The sequence below is a fragment of the Eschrichtius robustus genome, chromosome 11 (assembly GCF_028021215.1).
Source record: "Eschrichtius robustus isolate mEscRob2 chromosome 11, mEscRob2.pri, whole genome shotgun sequence".
Taxonomy (NCBI): domain Eukaryota; kingdom Metazoa; phylum Chordata; class Mammalia; order Artiodactyla; family Eschrichtiidae; genus Eschrichtius; species Eschrichtius robustus.
This window is the reverse complement of record NC_090834.1, coordinates 60,072,987-60,089,902: the sequence shown is the minus strand read 5'-3', so window position 1 is coordinate 60,089,902 and position 16,916 is coordinate 60,072,987. Positions and strand designations below refer to the sequence as shown.

At 54.0% G+C, this 16,916-nt stretch overlaps 1 protein-coding gene and 1 pseudogene across 5 annotated transcripts in view; both read right to left on the bottom strand.

Moving 5' to 3' along the window:
- Window positions 1-16,916, bottom strand: part of GDPD5 (glycerophosphodiester phosphodiesterase domain containing 5) — a 114,826-nt gene that overhangs the window by 34,832 nt on the left and 63,078 nt on the right. For all 5 annotated transcript variants that reach the window (XM_068555263.1, XM_068555260.1, XM_068555261.1 and 2 more), the window contains one exon: window positions 8,215-8,391. In XM_068555263.1, the coding sequence (XP_068411364.1) occupies window positions 8,215-8,331 (117 nt within the window). In that variant the 5' untranslated portion in view covers window positions 8,332-8,391. The remainder of the gene's footprint in view (window positions 1-8,214; window positions 8,392-16,916) is intronic.
- LOC137772367 (protein SET-like) lies at window positions 10,088-10,999 on the bottom strand (annotated as a pseudogene).

The following is a 16,916-nucleotide window of genomic DNA, read 5'->3' as shown; positions in this document are numbered from 1 at the left end:
CCTCTAAAGGTCCAATTAAGAACTGGAGAAACTGAGACCCAAAGACAGGGAATGGCCTGGAAGGATGGACACAGGATTAATACCAGGTAAATTAGTACAGAAAGGATGGAGAATTCAACAGATGGTACTGGGACATCTGGACATCCATTTGGTAAAAAAATATATAATTAGACCCCTACTTCATACCCCACACCAAACTAAATTCCAGCATCTCCCCTCCACATCCGCGCCACCACTCTCTTCCAGTCATTCTACACATGTGCTGAGCCCTGGACATTGGGAGACAGATCAGGCTTGGACTCTCCTCTGAGCAACCTGCACAGAAGACTGACCAGCCAGCAGGCAACGCCAGTCCTAGAAACGAGTGTGGCGAATGGGGCAAGCAAGGGCTACCAAGGAGCACGCTGCCAGTTATGGGGGAAGGGATGGTCTGGAGGGCTTCCTGGAGGAGGAGATGCTTGCAGCAAAGCTGAAAGGAATGGGCTTGCTGGAATGGGCTTACCTGACAAGGTAAGGGCAGAGGGAGGGAGCGGAAGGTGCAAATGCACAGAGCCTGGCAGCTTTTGTTTGGGACAACTGGCTTCTTGTGGGTTTATAACAGCTTTCTCTATGTAAGAGTAGTAACTTTCGTATAGATTGTCTATTTTTTCTTATTTTATCAGTTGACTTTAATTTTGTTTTTCATGCTTTTTGTTTAAAATATTTAAATTTTTACTCAGTCAAATCTACCCCTCTTTTCCTTTATGGGTTTCTGCCTTTGGTATCGTGTTTAAGGAAGGTGGCCCACGATAATATATTTAACTCATATTTTACACTGATAATTTCTCTTTGTTTACACTTGAATCTGTAATCCACCTATCTATCTGTAGCTCTATATGTGTGTATACGTGCATGGAGAGAGGTTTTAAAGCCTTTCCTCTAAAGCATGAAGATTAGAATTTCTTTTACTTTACATCTTTCCGAGTTGTTTGAATTTTCTCAACAAATGTGTGCTTCCTAAACAGAAAAAAAGGAGCTTAAAAAAAGAAAAAAATACATTTTATCCATCTGGAATTTCTTATGATTTGAGTTAAGAGACAGAGATCTAATTTTACTTTTACCAGATGGATACTTCAGCTGTCCCTGTACGGTTTGTGATATTTGCAATGATTTCCATGATTGTCTAACACACAGCACACTCTCAGATGTGTGTGGGTTGTTTCTAGGTTTTCTAGTCTGTCCCAAGGCAGCCCTTCCCCGCGTGCTGGCTCCGCCTGGCACAGCTCCTTCCACGTGGCTGAGCTCAGCTCCCTGTGCCACTCCTGGGGTCCCGGCTCTGCTTTGAGGCCCCAGAGTCCAGCTGTGCCCTCAGCACCACACAGCCTTGCAGAGACTGGAGAGCGATTGAGGGGTGCCTCCCCGCTTAGTCTGTCCACCTGCAGGCTGCACCTCGGGCACACCGGCTCCTCCAATCATCCGCCTGTTTCATCCTTGCCAAGTTCCTAACGGGGAGACTGGTGAATGTCAGCTGGGAACGGTGTGTGGAGCTCCCAGAAGAGAGAGCTGGGCAGCCCTGGCAGGATTACTCTGGCTCTGACCCAGGAGATTTGGGGGAGGGGGCAGCCTAGGGAGGTTTGAGATGGATCTCAGCATTAGGGCCGAGCAGGGAAAAGGATTAAAATCCCCACCCCCCAGCCAGCTCCTGACAGCCTAAGAGGCTGGATTTATTTTTCTGGGCTACAGGGAGCTGGGCAATTAGGCCTCTGTCTGCCCTTGCTTCTGCCAGGGTGCACTCAGAGTGGCTCACTAGGCAGGAGGATGAAGCCAGGCTCAGCCTGGAGCACCCCGTCCTTCCACGACCATCCTGTGGCTTGCATCTGCCCCTGGGGAGACATAAGCAGAAGAGCTGGGGGCCCTTAGGAGGGATTATCCCAGCGCCCTGCAGGGGGCCCGGCCGAGGCCACAGGGTGGGGAGTGGCCACAGCCTCTTGCTGACGCCCATCACCTCCTGCCCCATACATGCTCCCTAAGCAGACACTCAAGGTGGTCACAGAGGTCATGAACAAGAGCTTATTCGTCTCCCCTGGAGTGTGGCATGACCACGCCCGGCCCCCTCAGTGCCGTTCAGAGAGGAGGAGGTGGGGTGCGGGGGTTCCCGAAAGCCAGCGACGGCCTGGCTTTATTACAGCAATAAATCCGTAGCTCCCTGCGCTGCAACAACTTCTGCCAGCCTCTCCTCTCTCTCATGGATGCAGTAATATCATCTCCCATTTTCTTATCCTCGTGGCAAACCTGCAAGGTTTATAGGATAAAATGGCTCTTATCATCGCCAGTTTAGAAGTGGGAGAATTGAAGCTCAGAGGGCTCCTCTCTGACCTGCTGGGTCCCTTTCCCCCAAAGCACCGGAGAAGGGAACAGCCATCCCTTTGAAAATGTGTAGGGAGGACACGTTTTCCCCAAGTTGGAACAGTGGTCTGTCCTGTTCAGGACGTGAGACACGCTGGTATCTGTTATCTAACTGGACCCTTGGGGCGTGGGTTTGTACCTCCACCTCACCCACAGCAAGCTGAGGCCCAGAAAGGGTCCGGCCTTGTCTAAGGCCACACACTAAGTCACTGGAGGAGGCAGGGTAGAGTTCAGGCCGCAGCTCCCTTAGCCAGGAATGGCCAGGTGCATCTGGCTGACTCCAGTCACACCCTGGAGCCTATTCCAAAGGCTGCTTCCTCCAGGGAGCCCACCTTGATTCCTGAGCGAGAGCCACTCTTCCCTGCCCCATAGCCCTGTCACAGGCCCACGTGGTGTTGATAGGACAAGAACGTGGGGAGCCAGCTGGGAAACTCACGCCCTCCTCCTCCCACTGGCAGAGCCTGATTCTCCAAGGGTGGCCCGGGAGGTCCCTTGGCTGAGTCAGCACCCCTCCCTGTCAGCCACAGCCAGGGGCACTGGAATGCAGCATGCGCCCCTACTCTCCAGACCACCCAATGCTCCTTGGGGTGCTCACCCGGGAGCTCATCGGGGGTCCAGCCTCCCCACCCTCACTGGCTTCCTCACTTGCTCCTCAAGTCACCGGCTCAGTCATCCTCCCACTCCTTGCCTGAGGTCCTCCTCTGAGCCAGGCCCTGCCTTCAGCACACTCACGGTCCAGCGGGAGAAACAGGAAGTCACGACCCACATGGGCAGCCCAGGCCCGAGGTGCTGCGGGAGCCCAGGGGAAGGGGAGAGGCAGGGAAGGAGGCCTGACTCTTTTGTTTGAAGGGGACACTTCTTAGAGGAATAGAGATCTGCGATGAGCCTTGAGAGGCAGAGACCAGAGAGAAGGCATTCCAGGCAGAGGGGACAGCGGAGCGAAGGGCAGTGCTGTGAACTGGTGAGGTAGGTTATCCTGGGATGGCTGTGTGGAGGGTGAAGGGTGAAGGAATGCTGATGGATTTCCCAGCAGCAGGTGTCTTCCTGCCATGGTGGGAGGGGCTCCCATCGACAGATGTAGGCAATGGTGGGGTGGAGGGGGGGCTTATTTTGTCTGTGTTCCACCTGCCCCCACTGCGCTATTCCTGGACACTCCTGAGACCGCGCCGCCTCTCACACACCCCCTGGGCACAGCATGGTTTCCCGACTCCAGGAATGGCCTCATCCAGCCAGGTGGAAATCATGGGATGACGGGAGGCATCATCAAAATTCTCTTCCGCAGCCAGTCTGCTGAATGCACCGTCTAGGTGCCTCTAGAATCCCTCCCTTTGCTACTTCTTTGCAGACCCCTCCCCCTAGTTGAGGCCTCAGCCTTTCCTGTCTAGCTCCCTGCCGTCCCCGCCTCCACTCAAGGCCCCTCAGCGCATTCTCCGTGATTGAACCAGAGTGGTCCTTGCACAGACCAAGTCCGACTGGGCTCCCACCTCCCAGGATGGAGTGCAGGCTCCCCAGCACAGCCTCTGGCTCAGGTCCCCTTGGCCACACGCTCTCCCTCCTAACACCAGAGCTGCACTGGGCCAAATCGCTTTCAGTTCCCAAACACAAGACACTCTTGTAACACGCAGCTCCCCTGCCTTCCCCACTCTGGCATGACATGATGGGCTAACTCTCTCTGACACCAGCTCAGGCAAGCTTTCCTGCCTGCGGTGTCCCTGGGCCCCGGCAGTGATCACCCTGGGTGGTCTGGACGTCAGTTCTGATCTGCTCCCCACCCACTTAGGAGCCCTTCAAGGGAGGGAGGAACCAGGTTTGATATACCTGTGACCCCTGGACTCAGGGCAGGTATCAGGACAGGTTTGTTGATTGAGTAAGTAACCAACGCATCCCAGACAAGACTGTTTGGTGTGGAACGGGGGAGAGGGCACGGGACTCGGGGTGCAAGCAGGCGCGGTGCAAGCCGTGCCTTCAACTCCTCGGCTTGAATAAATCACTTCCTCTTCCTGAAGCCCCATCCGTAAGATAGAGGGGGTCAAAAGAAGCTTAAAACACCCTTCAAAAGGCAAACATACTATAGAAGTGCAAGAGAGTTGACTGTCTCCTTCAATGTCTCGGGCTGGAAGTTCCACCAGGCATCCGACCTATGTCCCTCTTGCTACAGAGAAGCTGGTTTTGACACTGTGCTGCCTCCCACAGATGCAGAGTCTTCAGGGGCCCCTGTGGGGATGGCCTGAGAGCTGCCTTCTGTCCTACCCCATCCTTAATTGGCAATATTAGAGTAATGAATCACAGACAACAACCAATTAATTATCCCCAGTTAGAAAAAGCTTTTGCTTCCCTTCCTAGCTGTCGAGTGAGCCAGCCTTCTGCTGCCAGGCTCCTCCACTCCCTCGGTGTTGGGGGGCAGGAGAGGATGTCATTTCATCTCTCTGGTCCTCATTTTCCTGTTTCCTTATTTGTCAAGTGTGTGTCCTGGGGGGAGGGGACAGTGTGAGCAGAGGGTTGGAGGAGGTGGGAATGTGAGGGGCGGGGAGGGGCAGGAAGGAAGGAGGCCAGCCTGGATGGAGAGCGGCGGGGCGGGGGCTCCTTCCCAGGCTCCCTGCACCCCTCTTCCCTCCCCAGGATCCCCGTCCAGTACCGCGGGGCCAACTCTTAAGCAGGGAAGCACTGAGGGTGCGTAGCCTGGCATTCAAGCCATTCCCCAACTTGTCCCAAATGCTCCTGGTCCCTGCTCTTTCTCTCTGTCAGGCAACTTCCCAAGTCCTCCTCCCTGTCCCGCCTTTCTTCTCCTTGTAAGCTCTCCTTTAAGCACACCCAGACTTGGGGCTTCCCTGGTGGCTCAGTGGTTAAGAATCCACCTGCCAATGCTGGGGACACGGGTTTGAGCCCTGGCCTGGGAAGATCCAACATGCCACGGAGCAACTAAGCCTGTGCACCACAACTATTGAGCCTGTGCTCTAGAGCCCCCAAGCCACAACTACTGAGCCCACGTGCCACAACTACTGAAGCCCACGCACCTAGAGCCCATGTTCCGCAACAAGAGAAGCCACCGCAACGAGAAGCCCGCACACCGCAATGAAGAGTAGCCCTGGCTCGCCGCAATGAGAGAAGGCCTGCGCGCAGCAACGAAGACCCAACGCCGCCAAAAAAATTAATTAATTAATTTAAAATAAAAAAATAAATAAACACACCCAGACTTAAAACCCGCCTGTCTTCCCGGCAGCCTCCAACTTCCTGACGCTCTTGCTGCAAATCTATCACAGACGGGGCTTCAAGCCTTGATTTCCCCATCCATAAACAGGGCATAACAATTAAACATGTCCCAAAAGGGTGTTAGAACAATCAACAGGGCAATGCCTGTAAGCCATAAGCTCCCTGCATACAATAGGTGCTCAATAAACATTAACTGTCACTCTCACACTTCATTCCCAGCCTGAGGATGAGTGCTTCTGTGACTCACCACCTGTGTGCCACCTCACTGCACACAAGAGGCCCAGAGAGGTTCAGCTTCACTGAAGAACTTGACCCTAGGCTTCCCTGACTTGGGAGACACAAGAGGTTCCCCCAAGAGGTCTTGAGGGGAGGCAGTGCCTGGTGGGGGCGGTGGGGGGGGTGGAGGGGTAAGGGGATGCCCAAAGGAGGAGGGGAAGGTGGGGATGAGGAAAGGCATAGGCCCAAAGCTGGGCCCGCTCCCCCTGGCCGAAGCCTCTCCTCCACCTTCCAGGCCCGAGGGGCTCTCCTTTCACTCCCCAAGCTGCACTCCCAGAGCTCACTCTGGGCCTCTATTTGTTCAGCAAAATTTACAGAGCAGCTTCTCTGCACCAGCCCTGACTTTGAGACACCAGATTGCTGTTGCCTTCACTGTGTCAGGCCAGGAGCCCAGCCCCCATTATGGTTCTGGCCCAGCTGTCTGGGGAGGGACTGGGGAGAGAAAAGAGAAGGGAGGAGAGCCAGGGAGAGAAGGGTGAGCCGGCAGAGGCTGGAACCCAGGAAGTGGGAGGGGAAGCAGGAGTGGAGCTGAGTTAAGGGCCGGGCCCACTCATCCTCAGCTGGGAGGTGCGGGTTGCCTGAGGTGAGCTCAGCCCTTTCTGCAGAGGCCCTGCCACCCAGAGTTGCTGCAAAACCCTCTCCCCTCTCCCAGCCTCGCCCAGGCTTGTGGCCTGCAGCCTCCGGCCACTGCCCCATACCTGGCACCTCAGGCCTTGGCATTTGCAGAGCCTACGCCACTTGGGCCCCCAGTCAACTCAAAACCGGCCTCAGCCTACCACTTCCTCCAGCCTGGGACCTGGGCGGGCCACAGCCAAGACCCATCACTTCCTGACTCCACAGCCTGGGACTGGCTGGCCCCGGGCCCACCAGCAGGTGTGAGGTGCCCTGGGAGAGAGCCGCCTTCCTCCAGTGTCTCTTCCGACGGCCAAGGGCTTCCTGCTTGGGAGCTTAGCCATCCTTCTCCTCCCTTCCTCAGCCTCGGCTGTCTTCCCATCCCACCCCCACCAAGAGTGCTGGACACCATGCAGGGCCAGATCCGAGCCCTGCCTCTCTCTAGCTGCGTGACCTCGTCCTGGTCACGGACGTCCTTGGCTTCTGTTTCCGCACGTGGAGCGGTGGCGATGACATCCAGCTCATGGGCTTGGGAGCAACAGGGGTGGCCGCGTGTCAGCGCTCAGCTCAGCGCCCAGCACACAGACAGACACCTGGGTGCCAGCGGACTGCGAGCTCCTGCCCTCCTGACACATGGAGGCCCTGCTGCCTTCCTTCCACTGTCTCAGGGGAGAATGGAGCTCAGAGCACAGCACACAGGACGGGCAGGCTGCCCTGGGCAGGCCCCTCCTCTCCCTTGCCTCAGTTGGGCATGTTGCCTCCTGTGTGCTAGAGTGGGTACACGGCGATGAATCAGGCCAGGTACCCACAGGTGGTACCTGCTTCTTACCATCTGGGGGTCATGAGAACAGGCTCCTGACTCAGTCGAGTGCTCTGTCCCTCTGTCCCTACCAGCACAGGCAGAGAAGGAGGGCAGGGAGGTGGACAGGCTTCCCCAACCTCCACATCCAGATAGTCTGGTGATGCTTGGCCTCTGACCTCCGGCCCTGGCCACTCCAGCCTGTTTTGGGGCTGGCTGAATTTGGAGGCTGGCCTCTTTGTTCAGACAAGCAGGAGGGAGGAGAAAGTTGTTTTCCAGGCAGCAAAGCTTTCAGATAAACACCATGTATCTCTCTCTCCGTTCCCTCCTGAAGGAATTGGGTTCCTTCAGAGAAGAAACTGGATCCACTGGCTGATGGTGCTCTAGGGACGGACGTGTGGCGTGGGGTTGGTTAGGCTTGGGGAGCCGAACACTAAGGGAGGCCTTCTTTATCCGGCTGGGCACCTGCTGCCAGCCCTGGCAGGCTGTGGCTCAGGTGACTGGGCCCTGGTGCCAGGCCATGGCCCTGCCAGCTCCCAGGCTCCAGGATGGCCTGGCCCAGCCCTTCACCCTCCCCTTGAAGAGCCACCCGTCTGCTTACCTGCCCATCAGGATCTGCCAGGAAGCTGAGAACTTCTGCTCACCTTGGGGGACCCCACCCTCTGGGAGCAGCCCTCCCTGCCCAGACCTCAAGAGCAGCCCGCACCCCACACTGTCAGAGGGGAGTCAACAACTGGCTACAGCCTTGTTCCTTGCCCACCTAGTCAGGTAGATTTGGGAATTTCCATAGGCCCATTTCACAGAAGAAGAAACTGAAGCCCAGAAAGGGCATTGGCCTGTCCAGAGCCACACATCAGGGTGTCAGAGCTGAGACCCCTCCCCCAGGCCCTGGGGCTCCCTGGGTCCTCTGGCCCCATCCCAGCACAGCTCACCGGTGTGGTGTCATCGTGAGAGCGCTGGTAGCGCTTCCAGCGGCAGCCGTAGATGCCCGTGAGGCAGGAGAGGCAGAGCTGCGGCTCATAGTACTGCAGGGGCTGGTGTCTCACCATGCTCGCGCCCGCGGCCCTGGCACCCTGCTCTCAGGCGCCCATGGAGGCCCCCGGCTGGTCCTGGGGGAGGAAACAAAGTACTGTGAGGCAGGGGAGGGGTGGGGACTTGGCCCCAGCACAGCAGGTGTCACTGCAGTCTAGGTCAGGGAGGGTCAGCCTCTGCTCAGAGCCCTGCCGTGGGTCCTTGTCTCTCTCGGAGTCAGAGGCCCATCCTTGCAAGTCCCCTGGGACAGTCCCCTGCCACCCACCCATGACCTAATCATCCAACAAAAATCCCCATACCTATTAGCAGTCACTCCCCGACTCCCACCCCCCAGCCCCAAGCAACCTAATCTACTTTCTGTCTCCACGGATTTGCCCATTCTGGACATTTCACATAAATGGAATCATACGATATATGGTCTTGTGCGTCTTGCTTTTTTCACTTAATGTTTTCAAGGTTCATCCATGTTATAGCATGAATCAGTACTGCATTTCTTATTATGACGGAAAATTATTTGATTGTATAGATATACCATTTCATCCACTCATCAGTTGGTAGACACTTGGGTTGTTACCACTTTTTGGTTGTTATGAATAACTCTGCTATGAACAAGTTTTTGTGTGAATGTATATTTTCATTTCTCTTGAGTACATACTTTGGGATGGGATTGCTGGGTCATATGGTAACTCTATGTTTAACTTTTTGAAGAACTGCCAAAAGCTGTTTTCCAAAGCTGTTGTACAATTTTACTTTCTCCAAGTGTTATCATTATCATCCCCATTTTACAGATGAGAATTCTGAAGCACAGAAATGTTTAGCCAGTTGTCAAAGGTCACACAGCAGAGCCTGGCAGTCTGGCTCCTTGTTCTAACCCAGGGGTTGGCAAACTATAACTCATAGCCAAATCCAACCAGCCACATATTTTGTGTGTGTGTGTGTGTGTGTGTGTGTGTGTGTGTACATTTAGTTTTATTGTAACAAAGCAACTTGTATAATTTTAAGGTTTAAAACTGAGCATCATCTTCCCTTTCCAGTGAAACAAAAAGAATTTAAAAATAAACAGGAACAAAATTACAATAGAGAATGTCAATTGCAAATAAGATCCTACAGGTTCTGCGGCTTCTCCCATCGAGTGGCAGCGCTCAAGTCATCATTAGGAGAGAATTTTATTTTAAAAGTGTCATCTTAAACTGCAAGGATGTCCGTTAAACATCACAATTAAACATGCCAAAGGAGAAGCCATGTTGTCAAAATGCCCACTTAACCCACCCAAACATCTCAAACCCACCCTTTGCTGACCTTCTATAACCTCATTTTTTTAAGTTTTTTTTTTCTTTTTTTGAACAAGAGAAAGTAGACAGATACATGCTGGTAAATGCTAACTGTCCATATTCACATAGAGACACAGTGTAACCTCTGAGCCCAATATACAGAGAAAGGAGGAAAAAAGCTAGAATTCTATGCACTACTACACAGGGGCCTAGCACCCTCCAGCTTCCAGCAGAGCTAAGGGAGCAGGAGGTTTTTCTTTTTTCCCACAGAGCAAGGTGGTGTTGATTCTATAAAGTTTTTCTGAGACAGGAAGGGATAAAAATGAATTTGGAACAGAAAGGGGTAGAGATTCTTTTCCCACTGAATTCTGCTCAAGGTATTTCTCCCCAAAATAAGTTGTGAGCCATGGTATAAAGGAGAAAAGAGACCTCAAAAACAGGGCGCCTGAGCACAAGAGGAGGAGAAAAAAGAAAAAAAAAAGACTGCAACTTGCTTCCAGGGACTGGAGGAAATTAAAAAAGGAAGGTTGGAATCCATCAGTGTTCCATTAGTCATCTTCTCCTTCATCTTCCTCTCCTTCCTCCCCCTCATCATCATCTTCATCTTCTTCACCTTCATCTTCATCCCCTTCTTCATCAACATCTTCCAATCCTTCTTCCTCTTCATCATCATCATCATCTTCTTCTCCTTCCCCTTCCTCATCATCCATGTCCAGAATCAAGTAGTACTGTAATGGATTTGGCCAAATATCATCTTTGATGGCCTCTCCTAACTCATCTGCACCTGCATCAGAATGGTCGGTAAACCAGGTGAAGAAGCTTTCTGGTTCCTCATGCTGTCTCTTCCTGCTGGCTTTATTCTACGTTTGACTTGAACGATTTGTCAAATCCTTTCCGGATTTCCTTTTGATTTCAGTGGACTTTGAAGATGGATCACCACTCTCATTCAGATGAAATTCTTTGGAGAGAACTTTATTTTCGAAGGGTTCTCATCAAAATAAAAATCTATTCTGTAACCTGATTTATTATCTTCAAATTCTGTCACTTCGACTCTTGTCAAATAACGCAGCACCTCTTCATTCTCCTCCCCAAGGAGTACAGACACTTGTGGATGGTTAACAAATGCTGTTACCCCAAAATTTGGGATTTTGGCAATCAGTTCCGACCTCTACTGAAAAAATGGTTGGCGGAGTTTGTTATATTTCTGTTCTACTTTCAAAATCTCCTCACTGGCTTGTTCGTTAAGTCTGTCTGTTTCATTTTGTACTTCATCAATATATTCAATTGCTTCTTGCTGTTCTTTTTCTTCCTTCGGCAAGTTCAGAGAAGCAGACGTTTCCTCTGGCCTGGAGGCAGGAGTCAGTCTCGGTTTCTTTGCTTGGGGTGGAAGTGAAGACTGGTGTTTGGGGGCCATGCTGGGAGAAAAGCCAAGAATCCACCCAAGGGAAGAAGCTTGTACCAGGAGCTCTGAGAACTCCAGCCACGTGTTTTTATATAGCCCACAAGCTAAGAATGGTTTTTACATTTTTTAAGTAGTTGGGGGGAAAAACCAAAACAAAAATATGTTTTGATCCGTGAAAATTATACAAGAGTCAAATTTCAGAGTCTGTAAATGAAGGTTTATTGGACGCAGGCCCACTCACTCATTTATGTATTGTCTATGGCTGCTTTAAGTATAACTGCAGAGTTATGACAGAGACCATATGGCTCACAAAGCCTAAAATACTTACTGCCCAGCCTTTTATAGGGAAAGTTTGCTGACCCTGCAACCACGGGGCCACCATGGCTCCTGAACCGGTACTGTAAGTGCAGCATATGGTTGAGAAGGGAAAGGGTGCTGTGGGCACTTAACAGGTACAGGGAGGGTCAGGGCATGCTTCCCAGAGGCAGTGCTGAGCTGAGGCCTGTAGGATAAGCTCCCGTCTCTAACGCCCCAGAGGCCACACCATAGGCGCACCGGGCTTCAGGCCCACCAACTACTTCCACGTCTGGGCCTTGCTCAGGGCCTCTGCCCAACACCCCCTATCTCCCCCCCACTCTCCAAGTGCTAACCTCAGCACAGGGATTACAGCCTCCTGTCCGAGTGCAGAGACGCACTAGGAGCTTGCTGGGCACACTGACCGACCTGGAGCCTCCTAATTGCTGGGAATCGTCTGGTGCAGCCTCTGTGCCCGTGGCTGCCTGCGGGGGCATGTGGACACGGTGCGGCTGCTGGGGGCCCTCGGAGCCGAACCGAGCCCAGGGCTGGGGGACGGTATAGGCTGGGGATGCTGCGGCAGTCAGCTTAGCACCCATGCGGTTGGGGAGGTCGGGGTGGGGTCAGCAGGCAGGGGATCCTCTCAGCTTTACTCCTCTCTAGGAGGAGTGTGTGGGGAATTCCCTGGTGGTCCAGTGGTTAGGACTTGGCGCTTTCACGGCCAAGGGCCTGGGTTCGATCGCTAAGCTGGGAACTAAGATCCCACAAGCTGAACAGCGTGGCCAAAAAAAAAAAAATTAAAATTAAAAAAAAAAAAAAAATGGAAGGAGTGTGTGCTCACATATGTACTCCCACATTCACAGCCTTCCAGAGGAGGTAGAAGGCCCGAGTCCACAGCCAGGGACCACGTCTCACCCTGTGCACCCCGAGATGAGGGTCTCTGCTGTCAGGTGGGCCACAACACCTGCCCCTACTTCCCCCGGAAGGGAGGAAGCAGCTAATATGTAGAAAGGGCCCTCGATTCACCCTGCCTTGGCCAATGACTTGCCCTGTAGCCAGAGCCACTCAGGGCTCTTTGCTGAGCCTTGGTTTCAGCTTTTGTCTTGACTTCCAAAAAAGGTCAGATGACTGGGGGTTGGGGGAGGGGCGGCGGTGCCAGGAGGGCACATGGCTGCAGTGACTGAGGCACGGCAGGTGGGCATTCTGCAGGCAGGGGCCCTGCCCTCCCATTCCTTTCCCAGGACCCCCCCGACCCTGGGACTGATTCCCATGTGTCCCCTGCTCCCCCACCCCCCATGAATGAGCATTACAACCCACCCAGGAATGGAATTTCCATTTCAAATCTGGAAAAGAGGGAAGTAGAGCTGCCTGCACCAGGCCTCGGGCGGGACTCAGCTGACTGTGGCTCTTGGAACTATTCCCCTCCCCCCACATCCCCACCATGAATTTTCACACTATTCAGAACTACAGGGGTTTGAGAGGCAAACCTCTTTTCTTTCCTCTGCATGTTCTCCTGGGGCCATCAAGATAGACAGCAGCTCCTTGCTGTCTCCAGGGGGGTCACCCAGACCCAGCATGGGCACAGTGACCTCCTCATCACCCCCAACCTGCCTCTAACATCCCTCAAGACCCTTTTCTCAGAACCCGCTTGGCCACTGCCAGGGCAGTGGCCCAGTCTCACCTCTCCCCTGGATGGGGAACCCCTGCGGTGGGCCTTGCCCTGCCAATCCAAGGTCTCACCTGCAGTCAGAGTGAGTTTTTAGCAGACAAATGACCAGGATCTGGCTCCTCTAGCCTCACCGCTCCAGAACCTGCTGTCCCTTCATCTGGCTAACACCTCCTGATCCTTCGAGTCTCCGCTCAGATGCTACCTCCTCCGGGAGCCTCCCCTGAGCCCCAGGTTTGGTTAGAGGGCTCCCGGCATCCCTCCTTCTTCCTGGGCAGCCTGTGGGAGCACCGCTGACATGCCTGCTCCCGCAGGGGACAGCCTGAGTTATTCCCACTTCCCCAGTGGCCAGCACGGGGTAGCAAGGGGAGGCAGCCCTGGGGGCGTCCTGGACCACACTTCCGAGAAGGCCCGGAAGTTCCTGCTGCCCAGACCCTGAGCGGTCAGGACAAGCCCCCAGAGACCAGATTCTCCCCAGCCGCCCCCCTCCTGCCAGGGCTAATGGCATCACTTAGCATCAGTTGACTTCTCCAAGCCACCTCCCAGAGCTGCTGATATCAGCCAAGTTCCAAAGAAATCCCCAGCCTGGAGCCCCTGCTGGCTCTGGGACAAGAGAAAGCCCTCACCTCTTAGCCCGATGTCTGAGGGCCCTCCTCAGCCCAAAGTCTCATTTTCTGGCTCAATTCCTGGTCCCTGCCCCCAACCGCCACAGCCTCCTGTTTGCACAGGGAAGGGGCTTCAGGAGGGAGTCAGGAGGGAGACGGAGTGAGAGTCCGCTACGGAGTGAGAGTCCGCTATGGAGCGGGCGAAGGATGCTGGGGGTGGGCATACACCTCCAGGGGCCTCGCCCATCCTTACACCCTGGGAACACACCTCACCCACTTCCTGGCTCCTCATCCCTCCCCTGACTGGCAGGTTGCCCGGCCCTCACTGCCCCCAGACCCCGCTGCCTCAGGCCCCAGGCCTGCTCTCTTTCCTGAGAGTGGAAAGAGTCTCAGGCCAGGTGTCAGTGCCTGGATTGCAGCCTGGTCTCCTTCAACTGACTTGCTGTGTGTGAGCTTGGAGATTTATCTTTTACCTCTCTGAGGAATGGGCACTAGATGGAACGACACAAAAAGGACCCAAGGCTGCAATCAAAAGGAGTAAAACACTGACACATGCTACAACGTGAACGACTCTTGAAAACATTATGCTAAGTGAAGGAAGCTAGTTACAGAAGGTGGTGTGGGAGCTTGTGGGGCACCATGCTGAGCAGTGCACCTGTGTCATCGCCTGATGACAGCTGTCCAAAGCAGAGCTTGACAGTCTTCTTTTACAGGTTAGAAATATGGGCCCCAGGTGGATGGAGGAACAAACTGCGGTCCATCCAGACAATGGAATATTACTCAGTAGTAAAAAGAAATGAGCTATCAAGCCATAAAAATACATGAAGGGACCTCAAAAGCATATTGCTAAGTGACAGAAGCCAATGAGAAAAGGCTGCATACTGTATGATTTAACCGTATGACATTCTGGAAAAGGTAAAACCAAGAAGTGGTAAAAAGATCAGTGGTGGCCAGGGGTTGGAGGTGGGGAGCACAGGGGATTTTTAGGGCAGTGAAACTATTCTGTATGATACTGTAATGATGGATACATGTCATTATACATTTGTCAAACCCCACAGAACATATAACACAAAGAGTGAACCCTCATGGAGACTATGGACTTCAGTTAATAATATTGTAGTAACACTGGCTCATCAATTACAGCAAGCGTACCCCCTAAGATAAGACGTTAGTAACAGGGAAAACCGTGGGGTAGGGGAAGGAGAGTATGTAGGAACTCTGTATTTTCCGATCAATTTTTCTAAAACTGTCACCAAAAAAATCATCTATTAATTAAATACATATGTATTTAATTTAAATATCTATATCAATTGATCAATAGACAGCTGGATCAATAGATCTAGGCCTGAGAGATTACACGATTCACCCGAGGCCAGACAGCTAACCATGGAGAAGAGAGGATTTGAAACCAGGGCTGCCAACTCTAAAGCCTAGTCTTTCCACGGCCCCAGCCCTAGGTGGAGGGTCCATCTGCCCACGTTTCTACCGCCTTCCGTGTCTATGACAGCTGTAGCATGTGTCACTGAAAACTGCACCTTCAAGGGCCAAGTTCAATATTTTGGTTGGCACCAGGGCAGCAGGGGCATGGAGTGCGACCAAGAACTCTGGGCAGGAAAAAGGACCCTCCCACATACAGTGGGTGCAGGGCTAGGGGAGACGGAGACCTGACCTCCTCCGGCAGCCTTCCCGGGGCCCAGGGAAGAGGGCAGGGCGCACATGTGGAGGTGGAACCACGCCCTCATCCTTCCCGGCCCCCGCCCCCCCCCAGCCCCGGACCCGTCTCCTTGGCCATGGCCGCCCTCACTGAGCCTCAACCCCAGCCCGGACCCGGGGCTGGTGGGCTGAGGCTGAGCTCAGCCACCAGCAGGCTGGGTGACCTCCACAAGCCTCTGGTCTCAGCTTTCCCGTCTGTATCATGGGACGGTGTGAACAACATCGGATGATCTCCAAGGGCCTTTTCGGTGCTCAGCTTCTAAAAACCCTTTATCCACCTGCTCTCTCCCCATCCTCGGGAGATAAGCAGAGGTGGGATTGCTCAAGGAGGATGGAAGGACAAATCCCACAGTCCTTGCCTGGTCTGGCGGGGAAGAGCCCCCTCCATTCCCAGGACCAATGGCTGGAAGTCAGGAGCCCGCCGCCGACTGGAGAGCAGTCAAGACGAGGTTGAAAGCTGCAGGAAGGCCTGCGACGAGGTTAGAGGCCTGGTCATCCTGAGCCCCAGGCCAGGGCTCTGCCCCTGTCCAGGTGCCTCTACCATCTTTGACAGGGACTAAGGTATAGGTAGTCACGGCCTGGATAACTCACAGTGATGACCCCAAACTTGACTTAGAGTGAAACCCAAGCAGTAAAAGGCACAGGGCTGTGGGGACTCCTTCCCACAGTGCTCAGGGAACATGGCCTTGGAGCAAGACCAGGGCCTCCCTGTGGTCCTTCCTCGCTGCATGCCCATCCTCTGTTCCCAATGCAGGTGCGCCTGTGAAACCACCTCAGCTCTGGGCTCCTCTGACCACCTTGAGGCTGGAAAACTCCTGCTCACCTCAGCGCAGCAGCTCCTCCAGGAACTCAGCCCTGCCTGGGTCAGGGTCTCTTCTGGACCCAAACTCCTGTGCTTCCTCGAGCCACGCTGCAGGGCGGCTTCCTGGAGAGCGTGGATGTCAACAGAACTCAGAAATAAGGGAGGATTTGTAGCACAAGGGGGAGAGAGAAGGGGGCTCTAGGGAAGGGGACAGCACAGGGAAAGCGTGGTGGCAGGGAGGGTGAGCAGGGCCTCTCCCAGGGCCGAGGGCTCCGGCAGCAAGTTAAGCCCTGTGTGGGTTCCATCTGGTTGTGTCCGTGGTGCCTCCTCCAACAGTAGCCTCCCAGCCCGCTGGGGACCCAAGGGCAGCAGGGCACCCCCGGGCAGGTTGCCAGCTGGGCTGTTTCTCCAAATAATCGACCAAACCCAAATCCACAAAACAAATCCCTGGCCCCAGAGCTGGGGCTGGAGATGCGGGGACAGAGCTGATTCTGGGACCTCCCGCTCCCAGACCATCCGATCCCAGGCCCCACCCTACTGCTCTCCAGCACAGCCTCCGGGGCTTAGCTTTTGAGGAACGCTCCAAGAGTCACTACATTCCCCGCTGCACGGGCCTCATCAGATGGCTTAAACCGAGAGATGTGGGCTGCTACATCTCACTGTGTGGCCCTGAGCAAGTCACTCCACTTCTCTGGGCCTCAGAGAAAGCCCTAGATTCTAATGAAATCAGCAGAGAAGATAGGCAGACGTAGGGAGGAAGGAAGTCTGTCACTGAGGCAGCTGCCGGTGGGGAGAGGCTGGGGGAGGAGGTGCCCCGAAGGAGGCCTGGTGGGCCAGTGGCCCCGTCAT